Here is an 11,302-nt window from a genome sequence, read left to right on the forward strand (position 1 = left end):
AACCCTGGCCCGGATTTGGGCCGCAAGTCCCCTCCACGTCATCATTCCCTCAAATTAGGGGTTCCAGGCCACAACTCCATTAACACCGCAGGCCACAACTCGGGCCACAACTCAGGCCACAACTATTCATCTGCACTATTCACAACATATTTTAATCGTAAAATAGAATACGTTGAACAATTAAAACCGGGAAAATTCATTGTTCAGTCGGAAAATAGAAAATTAAAACATTGAAATTTAAAAATTCGAAAAAAAAAAATTTAAAACATAAGTTAATTGCGGTTCCAAATTTCTTCAATTAGATCCGCTTGGAGGCGTGTGTGTTGATCTTCTTGGCGCATCGCCGCTGAACGGGCCATGACATTGCGCACGTCGGGAGGAACACCTTGCACGGCCGGATCGGTGACAGTGTAGCTACTGCTGGCGCTGACGAGCGGATCGTCGCTCCAGACAGTGGCGTTGTCTCCCTCGTCCTCAACGATCATGTTATGCATTATGATACATGCATACATGATGTCGGCGATTAGCGGACGGTGCCAACCACGGGCCGCTCCCTTCACTATAGCCCAACGTGATTGGAGAACTCCAAATGCGCGCTCCACATCTTTCCGAGCCGCCTCTTGCTTTTTGGCAAACAACTTCCTCCTATCCGTAGTCGGACATGTGATGGTCTTCACGAACACGGGCCATCTAGGGTAGATCCCGTCTGCCAGATAGTAGCCCATAGTGTACCGACGGTGGTTGGCCGTGAACTCTACGGTAGGCGCTCGCCCGGCACACAAGTCGTTGAACAATGGAGACCCGTTCAACACATTGAGGTCGTTGTTCGACCCAGCGACTCCAAAGTAGGCATGCCAGATCCACAACCGTTGGTCGGCAACGGCCTCCAACACAATCGTTGGATGTGTGCCCTTGTGCCCGCTAGTGAATGCTCCTCTCCAAGCCATTGGACAATTCTTCCACGGCCAGTGCATACAGTCGATGCTGCCCAGCATCCCCGGGAAGCCGTGCCTCTCCTCGTGCATTCGCACCAATCTGCAAACATCGTCGGACGTTGGCTTTCTCAAGTATGTGTCCTTGAATGCTTCGATCACTGCCCGACAGAATTTGGCTAGGCAAGCGCGTCCAGTATGCTCGCTCACATGGAGGTACTCATCAAACATATCTGCAGCTGTTCCGTAAGCGAGTTGGCGGAGGGCGGATGTGCATTTCTGTAAAGTCGATATACTTTGCCGCCCGACAGCATCGAAGGTTTTCATAAAGTACGCGTCACGAGCCACAACTGCGTTGACAATGCGCAAGAACACATGCCTCCGCATCCGGAACCGGCGACGGAACATCTGATCACTCCATCGAGGATCTGCAGAGAAATAATCCATGAAAAGCCGCAAACCAGCTTGTTCACGGTCTCGGTGGATATACATCCGAGTACGCGGTACCCGGTCGTGTTGCTCGTTCCACGCTTGGATAGCAGCTTGATAGCGTTCCACCTCGTTGTTGATTTCTTCTTGGATTGCGGGCATCGCCGTCTCTAACATTCGAGCCATTTGAGCTTCGATTGCTCGTTGGCCTTCACGCCGAGGCGGCATTTTTCGAATTTTATCGTGAGAGTGAGAGAAATGAAGTTGAAGTGATTTGAAAATGGATGGAAGAGTGGTATTATATATTAATTTTTGAATTTAAAAAAAATATATATATTGAAGTTGCGGCCCGGCCCGGCCCGAACCACAAATAACGCCGGGCCGGGACTCATTGCGGCACGGCCCATGCCGATTAACGCTAGGCCGGGACGGGCCTCGGGAGCGGCCCGGGGACGCAACTGCGTCCTCGGGACCGTCCCGGGCCGTGACTCAACCTCCTCCAACGCTAAATACGGGCCGGGACTCGCGAGTTGCGGCCCGGCCCGACAACGTTATTCATGCCCTAAGAGTATCCTTAACCCCGTCTCGGATTTGGGCCGCAAGTCCCCTCCACGTCATCTTTCTCTCAAATTAGGGGTTTCAGGCCACAACTCCATTAACCCCGCAGGCCACAACTCGGGCCACAACTATTAAATTACATTATTCACAATTTTAACCTATTTTACTTGTAAAAATTAAAAATCTTGAACAATTATAATACAAAAATATCTTTTTTAATTCAAAAATTATAAATTATAATCTAAAATTTTTTAAAAATTTGATCAAGAAAATTATAAACTATAAATTATAAATTTCAATTTTAATTTTACCACTCCCCAATTACTAATATAAATTTATAATTATACTCCACTTCTTCCCAATATAAAATTATAATCATAATTTATACTCCCAAAGTCCCAATTCCCAACACTTCTCTCCATCTTCCTCTCGTCTTCTTCTTCTTCTTCCTCTCCATTTCTTCTTCTATTTCTTCAAGAATTTTAATTCCAACAGCAAAAAAATTAAAAATAGGAGACTTGCGGCCCAACCCGAAGACATCCAACGGCGGGCCGGGACTCGCGATCTGCTTCACGGGCACCTCTAACGCCGGGCCGGGACGGACCCCGGAAGCGGCCCAGGGACGCAACTGCGTCCTCGGGACCGTCCCGGGCCGGGACTCTCCATGCTCCAACGCTAAATTCAGGCCGGGACTCGCGAGTTGCGGCCCGGCCCGCCTGCGTTAAGGATGCTCTAAAAATACCTGCAAGTTTACAGGATTGATCTAGTATAGCTAAAGGTCAACACCGGAATATCAAACATAGGGAATAAGATTGCAACTGACTATCATATAACTAAGCATCATATACTCCATCCGTCCATAATAGATGTCACACTTTCATTTTTAGTTTGTCCTACAAAAGATGTCACATTTCACTTTTTGAAAAAAGTTCTCTCTTACTCCAATATATTAAAATATATTTTCTCTTTCCACTTAACACACAAATATTTTTTCTTTCATTTTTAGTTTGTCCTACAAAAGATGTCACATTTCACTTTTTGAAAAAAGTTCTCTCTTACTCCAATATATTAAAATATATTTTCTCTATTAATTGGTGATATTAAAAAGTATCACCAATTAATTGAAAATATGATATTTTCGAATCCTTCGATTAAAACGAGATATTTGGGCAATAATTTATTCTTTCCTTGAATTTCCGTGTAATTTCTCGTCAGCTTTGACTACATTGCACAATGTTCGTAGAATGGTCATAACTCTCCCTACAGAACTCCGATTGAGACGTTCAAGGTACCCACGCGAAGCTCTTTTGAAGACGAAGAGAATGGTATGAATTAATCACTAACTGGACCTCAACAGCGCTGGGAAAATCGTCTTGAACTGAGGCTGCTGCACCTTGACCCTTTTGCACTTTTTTCTGTCTTTTTCTATCATTTATCAACAAACACACTAAAAATACCAAATGTATAACATATGTAATTTAAGAACATAATTTGCATGATTGACATTTAAAACGAGTCAAATCTAGCCCTTAAAAACATGCAAAATCCGTATTTGTCACTAATTAAAAGTCTGAATTGAAGCCCGCATGCCGAATACTATTTTCACTTTTAATCTAACGTTATAAATCGCGTCCATACCCCAATAACTATTTTAGTCTCACACCGCCTGCCCTCTCTATTCTCTCTCGGCTCCCCCTCTTTCCATTTTCTCTATTTCTCTCGTCGATGGAAAAATGGTTCAGATTTGATTTTTTCCATTCTTTCTTTTGCGAAGAAATTATGACGATGGTAATTTTGGGCTTTTGGTTTATTTATTTTTATTCTTTATAGATCGTATCTTTCTTTATCCCACATTAAATCTCAGTACTAGCTACTTTGTCCATCAAATCAAACCGCATCATAGTGTATAGTCTGTATTTTCTTTTCATCACCTTAATTTAGAGCATGAGAACATCGCTTATCTTTATAAATGTCGTACTAGTATATAACATGCTTAGTAGAGGTTAAAAAACTCCATTCTATTTTTTAGAATTTTTTCTGATGATGCTTTTCAAAAATGAACTTCATGGTTGATTTGTATAGTGTATTTTCTTTCATCACCTTAATCCAGAATAACCATTTTAGTTCATAACAATAGCCATTATTATAAGAATTATTTTAAATTTTAAATACAATTATTTTTTTAATATAATACTCAATTCATCTCATTCAAAGAGCCCACCTTACTTTTTTAATTACCCTAACTAAAGTATGTCATATCATACTTTTAGAATAATTATATCTCTCCTTTTTTTTTATTAAAGTATATAATTTTTCCTATCTATTTTAGTACGATCTACAGTTCACTTAAAATTTCATAACATTAAAAAAAGTAATTAATTTTGACCGATTCATAAGAATTAAGAAATACTAGCAGTAAGTTTTTATAGAGGTAATTTATTTTTGGAGATGAAGATGGTGAGAGAGACCTCATACAAAATTTTGTCTTATTTGGCCTCCGCTTGCCGCCTCTCCGGAAGATTCTATAAAAATTAATATTGCGTTCACGTCCATAGCTATCAATATCATACAGCTAGATTTTTGGAGACGAAGTCAATCTGAGGTTATTTGTATTGTCTTTGGAATTTTTATCAATCCGCAAAGTATATAAAATAAATTTTCAAGTCAATTTCAATTTTTCTTTTTTGAACATTGCTTCTATTTTATTTTTATACTAATATATTTTGTTTATCCGTCGCTACTTAACTATATTTACAAAAGCATTCCCGAGTAATCAATAATTTACTAGACATTTTACTGGAACTCAAGTAATTGTTGTTGTATGAATCTAGATATATTACTGGAACTCAGTAATTTACTAGATATTTGATGGAAAAAGCGATAAGAATCTAGATTGAGATGATGAGTAATCGGTATTCCTATTCTTCAACTAGTTGCATTAAATATTTGGTTGGCTTTATTGACTAATAATCCTTAGCAGCAAGTCTACGCTAATCGCTTTCAAAGTTTCAATGTTCACACAATAGCAGCCGAATGGGAATGAGACGTCAAAACACTTATCTATAAATACCATTCTTACATCTTCCAAACAATCACAAACACATTTCCAATAATCTCTCTATTTTCTTTGATATTTTACTAATTTGTGAAATGGCGAAATCACATGAAACAGAGCACCCTGTGAAGGCCATTGGATTGGCTGCCACAGACTCATCTGGCCATCTCTCTCCTTTCAAATTCTCCAGAAGGTGCTTTTCCTTTATCTCTCTCTCTCATGATGGTGATGAATCAGCTAGGAAAGCAAGTAACCAATACTTATAATCATTTTGCAGGGCAACTGGTGATGACGATGTGCAATTCAAAGTGTTGTATTGTGGGATTTGCCACACCGATCTTCATTACCTCAAAAACGAGTGGGGCGTCACTCAATATCCCATTGTTCCTGGGTATGTTTTTGTAAATTCTAAGTCTTATAAAATGTAATCATGCCACTGGAAGCCGATGATTAACATGCCTATGCAATTGCAGGCATGAGATTGTTGGTGTGGTGACAGAGGTGGGAAAGAAGGTTGAGAAGGTCAAAGTCGGAGACAAGGTTGGTGTGGGATGCATGGTCGGATCCTGTCGATCGTGCGAGAGCTGCAAGGAAGATCTTGAGAATTACTGCCCCAAGATCATCCCCACTTACGCTGCTCCCTACCATGATGGCACCATCACCTACGGTGGTTACTCCGATATCATGGTTACTGACGAGCATTTCATTGTTCGTATCCCTGAAAACATGCCATTGGATGCTGCTGCTCCTCTTCTATGTGCCGGCATCACCACCTACAGCCCCATGAGATACTTTGGACTAGACAAGCCCGGGATGCACATCGGAGTTGTGGGTTTGGGTGGACTAGGCCATGTCGCCGTTAAATTTGCCAAGGCTTTCGGCTGCAAGGTCACAGTCATTAGTACTTCCCTCAGCAAAAAGGACGAGGCACTTTCACATTTGGGCGCAGATTCGTTCTTGATCAGCAAAGATGCTGATGAAATGCAGGTAAAAAAAGGAATTTTCCATTGTTTTATCAACATTGTCATAACTATCATCACCACTAAATTGATGTTAATTATATATAGGGTGCCGTTGGAACAATGGATGGTATTATTGATACAGTATCAGCACATCATGCTTTGATGCCACTCATTGGCCTCCTGAAGGCTCATGGAAAGCTCATCATGGTTGGTGCCCCAGATAAGCCTCTCGAGTTACCGGTTTTTCCTCTCCTTGCAGGTGCAAAACCCTTACATATAATATTGTTTCTCTCATGTATCCATTATTACAATGAATTAGTATTTGCTTAATGTGGAATTGGATGAATATTGTTGCAGGGAGAAAGATGATTTCTGGGAGTGGGATTGGAGGGATGAAAGAGACTCAAGAAATGATTGATTTCGCGGCCAAGCACAACATAAAGGCTGATATTGAACTAATTTCAGCTGACTATGTTAACACTGCGTTGGAGCGGTTGGCCAAAGCTGATGTGAAGTATCGCTTTGTGATAGATGTTGCCAACACTCTCCAACAATCTTGAACTCAACTCTTTGATGGAAGCAGTTGTTCTTCTCTTGTTTTGTTTGTCCTTGGCAGAGATTGTTCTTCTCCTCTCCTTCTTTCAATTTTATACATATATTCACTGTTGAATTATCTTTGAGTTTGGTACCTGTGATGTATGCACACATATTATAATAAAAATATACTTTTGTTAGTTAAATTGCATATCATATTGTCTTTAACTTCTGTACTTGTCTTCTTCTCTTGTTCTCTTCGGTCTTCGAGGGAAGAGATTGGTCATCTCTTATTTTGTTGAATTTGCACCTACTACCTCCATATATAAAAAATAGACGGAGTTGTAAATGACAAGAGTTTACTATGCAATTGGTAAAGTAAAAGAGAGAGCAAGGAAAAGTTGGTGGAAGTAGTGTAAGTAGATTGCGGAGTCCACATAGTACTACTCCGTATTTAATTGTTTAAATGAATCCATATTAAAAAATTGGTGGATGGGCCAAAAATAGTTTTCGTGCCCATTTTGACAAGCTTCCAACAACACTCAGATAACACATAAGTATCGCAAAATTATAAGCCTTGAGTTTGATAGCCAAGAAAGTTGCCCTGGGCTTCTGAGTTTCTGTTTCAACAAGAGAGCAAGTGTTTTGTGATCAGTTTTGACAGTAGCTTAGCAGTTCCCAAATAATGACTACAATGTGTGACATAAAAACCATAGCTAACAACTTCTTTTAATAAGAGAGTAGCTTCAGTTTTGATAGAGCTTGTTTGAGAGCTCGGAATGCCTCCACAGTGTTTTGATTCAAAGTGAAGCTATTTTTCTTATTGGCCCCTACTGTGGGGGAAAACACAGCACAAGGTGCTGTGTTATGAAACGACGCAGTTTTGCAATAAATTACATGCGTATGTTTTATTTGATTAATATCATTGACGAAATCAGCTTTTAATTAAGGCTTTTCCTGTTCCGTCTTTTTTCTTTGTACATGGAGTACGACTAATGTTTTACTACTGCCTCCACATTCCACAAAGTAAAATAAAGTTGATCTTTGAATGGGAAGCATAATCTTTTAGAGTTTCTTTTAGTTTGCACCTTTCAAAAATTTGAAGTTTCTTTTACAACTCTTTTTTTTAATACAGAAATATAACCTAGTTGAAATATACAAAAATACTGTACTAAAATTTTAAATTTTGAATACAAATATGTGTAAATTTAATATAGGATTATATGAGATTCAATCTTCTATTTCTTAAATACAGAATATTTTTAACCATGAACTTAAATCTGTCAATTTATTCAATTATTTGCTGAAATATAATTATTTTTTTCTCAATAATTTTAAATAAATTAATAAAATAGAAAATCAAGCTTTGATTTTTATGAATTTTGTGAAATTAAAATTATCAATAACATTTTTTAATGTATTAAAATCAAACTAAATATATAAATCAAAACGAACAACGTTAAATTTGCATCAAACGGGAGTGATGCTCACATAAGATATGTAGCATATCATACCTTTATATATATCTATACAGGGGCATGTTAGGGTGCCACCACCCCTTAAAATAACACCATACCACCATTTCTAGCCAATCATTTGTACACGTGGACGAATAATAAGTTGCCACGTGGCAAAAAAAAAAAAAAAAAAAAAACCAAAAAAGACGGGCAGCAATATGTTGGCCTTTAAACAACAATTTTTCTTGAACAGAATATCCAACATGTTAGACAGCCAATCTATAGATTGCTGTCTAACGTGTTGGATATTGCTGTGTAGCGTTTATAATATTGCTGTATAAGCGTTGTCACGTTGTCATTTTAAGGGTGGTTGTCATTTTAGCACAAACATATCTATACATATATAAAAGGCGAGTTTTGGCCTTTAATGTAAATATTTAAGAGTTATAGGCATGAATTGAATATTTATAAACTTTATAAAAGATTTTGAATAAATCTAAATATTTGGTTAATTTGGATAATTAAATACTATTAATGCATTTATTACCCAAAATTTGTAAAGATCACTCAATCTTCAAATTAGCCAATGACTACAATTTCACCCATGTACAATTGAAATCAATGGCTAAATTTTTCAACCGGCTAATCTCACTAAATTTAATCAAGGATTGGTATTAAAAAAATAAAATCTCAATAAATACTTTTCACAAATAAATTTTGTAAATGAAAGTTCTAAAATTATTTGACGACAGGGGAATTTTTAAAAAGTTCACAAAAATGTCATTTTAGAACATATCAAATGAATAATCAACTTATCTCTAATAATTAGAAGAAGAAAAGAACTTTTCTCTAATAATTAGAAAAGCTGTAACGTTTTTCTCCATCAATGAATTGGAGACAATATAATTATCATTGGAATTAAATCTAATTAAATCGAATAATAATTGAAATGTAATCCAAATGGATCCAAACTCTATCATTTTTTCGTGACATAAATTTGTGAGACAATTTAATGTTGATTTAATTAATTATAAATTAAATTGTGCTCACTAATACTCAATAGAGAAGGAGTGTGAAAGGAGAAAAATACCAAAAGCTACCAAATCTTCTATAAATACCAATTCTATTAATCAATAGTGTCATGACCGTGGTGGAAAAAAGAGTGTTGCCCGCGATAATTCTCATGTGTCAAACGTGTAGCATTCCATACAACATGGCTATCGACAACCTAGTATACTACACATCGTCCTAAACTTCTAGCGTCTGTTGATGATAGTGCTACAGAAGCGGTAAAGGGAGACGGAGGAAATAGTCTGAGATGGTGAAAGTCGAAGAGCAGAGCGGATGTGATGGTAAATAAAGGAGGCAGAGCAAAAAATCAACAAAAAAGCTTCAAGGGAGGCGTGTGAAACAAAATAGAGAGAGGTGCTCAAGTCTCAACTCTTCTCAAGATTAGGTTTACAGATATAATAGAAATAGGAGATACTCCCTCCGTCCCGCTTTAGCAGTCCCATTAACTTTTCTGCCCTCTTTTTGTAAAAATGATAAAAAATAGTTAAAGAGGAGAAATAATAAAATAAGAGAGACAATAATGTAGATAAGACTCTTCTCTATATTATTGTTTCTCTTAATTTACCATTTCTCTTCTTTAACTATTTTTTATCATTTTTATAAAAAGAGGGCAGAAAAGTCAATGAGACTGCTAAAGCGGGACGGATGGAGTATATAAATTACACCTTTGTTTATTGTAAAAATATCCTGTAATTGTATAATAAATACTAATTTTAGGGCTTTTCATTGCATCCATATTATGCGTATGGTATAGATTTTCTAGGGTTTTTCCTATTATCCGCTCTGATTTTCTCATCTCAACTAATTTTATTTAGGCCCAATAATAAAATTCATCATATTCACAGTAATTTTGTAATATTTTAGAAGCATTTGCTAATTACATACATTTTGTCTATTAGTTATTATTTTTAGTTCGTTCCTTTGTAGTAGTAAGACAGATTTATTGATGCGCCAAAAACAAGTAAATTATTACTAATAAAAATAAAAATACTTTGAACTTAGTAATAATATTAATAACATCAAATTATGATTAATACACATTTAACTCATACCGAGACAAGATTATCAATACCAAAGGATAAGCCTCTATACACATGTGCTCACCAATCTCCGTTCAATATGCGTTACTGCCTGAGCATGGTGATTTTATTATAATAATAAAAATTTCTCAAAAATGTAATTTTTTTTAATTAGTAACGATGAAGTTTTTTAGTTTCACAAAATTTTCCGTATAATTTTAAAATAGCTAATAAATCTATTCAAATGCTTAACAGGTTTCTATTTAGTGAAATTATTGGCCAAATTCAATTGAATGGTCTTTGATTTCATATTGTAGAAACTAAGATAGTAATGGAACGATTAGATTTAAATTAGGATAATTAAGTACTATTAATGCATTTATTACCCGAAATTTGTGCAAAGTAGATCATGAGATTGATACGTTACTTGTAGAACAATGAGCGAAATTGTTGTCATTTCAATTGTTTCATTAAGATGTAAAACTGCTGATTTGACCAGTTATAATTTTGTAATTAATCTATTCCATTGAAATCAATGGCTAAATTTTTAAACTGGCTAATTTCACTAAATAATGACTTAATTCGTTTTAATTGTTATTATTAGCCGGATAGGCGTGTAATCAAATACTAACTAATTTAGAGTAATAAATAAACTAATATCAATTTTGTATATTAAAAATATCAACACAAAGGTATAAATTTATCAATGTTCTTGTGTTGATAAAGTTATGTCCTTGTGTTGATATTTAAATTTACATGTTGTATTGATATAATTATGTCTTTGTGTTGAAAATTTTAATACACAGAATTGAGAGTTATTAGTTATTACTGTAAATTAGTTAGCACGCTAACGCAACTCAAAATGCATTTTCATTTCTATGATGTACGGTAAAATTTGAGAGGTTTTAAAAAATTTCATTATATTTTTATGGCAATATCATTGTCATCCGTCGATTGTATCTTAAATATTTTATATCAATTTCATATTAATAGGGTTTTAGCGTTAAAGGGTATATGTTAACAAGAACGACATTTTTCTTTTTTATAATTATCTATACACGTTGTAACTAAAAGTTATTTTCATGTTGATTTAATTTCAAGCTTATTTAATTTTATACTATAATTATTCAACATATATTTAAACCTACGTGATATTGTTGTTATTTATTTTATTAAATTTATTCACAATGTCAAATTAACAAATGAATTTATTTTAAGTCGCGCATAGCGCGGGGGTAAATACTAGTAGTATTAAATTTAGAGTGAACTGCACCAAATATCCCTA

General features: G+C 36.0%; 2 protein-coding genes across 2 annotated transcripts; one reads left to right on the forward strand and one right to left on the reverse strand.

Annotated features, from left to right (window-relative positions):
* Positions 1 to 272: 272 nt before the first annotated feature.
* On the reverse strand, positions 273 to 1,589 carry LOC125209625 (protein ALP1-like). Its single transcript, XM_048109215.1, has one exon. It carries the CDS (start codon positions 1,587 to 1,589, stop codon positions 273 to 275), a length of 1,317 nt encoding a protein of 438 aa, XP_047965172.1.
* Positions 1,590 to 5,004: 3,415 nt separating this feature from the next.
* LOC125213618 (8-hydroxygeraniol dehydrogenase-like) lies at positions 5,005 to 6,676 on the forward strand. The gene is made up of 5 exons (XM_048114264.1): positions 5,005 to 5,167; positions 5,252 to 5,365; positions 5,448 to 5,961; positions 6,042 to 6,195; positions 6,294 to 6,676. The coding sequence occupies exons 1-5, from the start codon at positions 5,070 to 5,072 to the stop codon at positions 6,494 to 6,496; spliced, it is 1,083 nt and encodes a 360-aa protein (XP_047970221.1). The 5' UTR covers positions 5,005 to 5,069; the 3' UTR covers positions 6,497 to 6,676.
* Positions 6,677 to 11,302: the final 4,626 nt, after the last annotated feature.

This window comes from Salvia hispanica, chromosome 3 (assembly GCF_023119035.1).
Source record: "Salvia hispanica cultivar TCC Black 2014 chromosome 3, UniMelb_Shisp_WGS_1.0, whole genome shotgun sequence".
Taxonomy (NCBI): Eukaryota; Viridiplantae; Streptophyta; class Magnoliopsida; order Lamiales; family Lamiaceae; genus Salvia; species Salvia hispanica.

Coding starts and splice junctions, on each gene's coding strand:
- LOC125209625 (XM_048109215.1), bottom strand. CDS start 1,589: ATGCCGCCTCGGCGTGAAGGCCAACGAGCAATCGAAGCTCAAATGGCT.
- LOC125213618 (XM_048114264.1), top strand. CDS start 5,070: ATGGCGAAATCACATGAAACAGAGCACCCTGTGAAGGCCATTGGATTG. Junction 5,962..6,041: donor AAGATGCTGATGAAATGCAG/GTAAAAAAAGGA, acceptor AATTATATATAG/GGTGCCGTTGGAACAATGGA. Junction 6,196..6,293: donor GGTTTTTCCTCTCCTTGCAG/GTGCAAAACCCT, acceptor ATATTGTTGCAG/GGAGAAAGATGATTTCTGGG.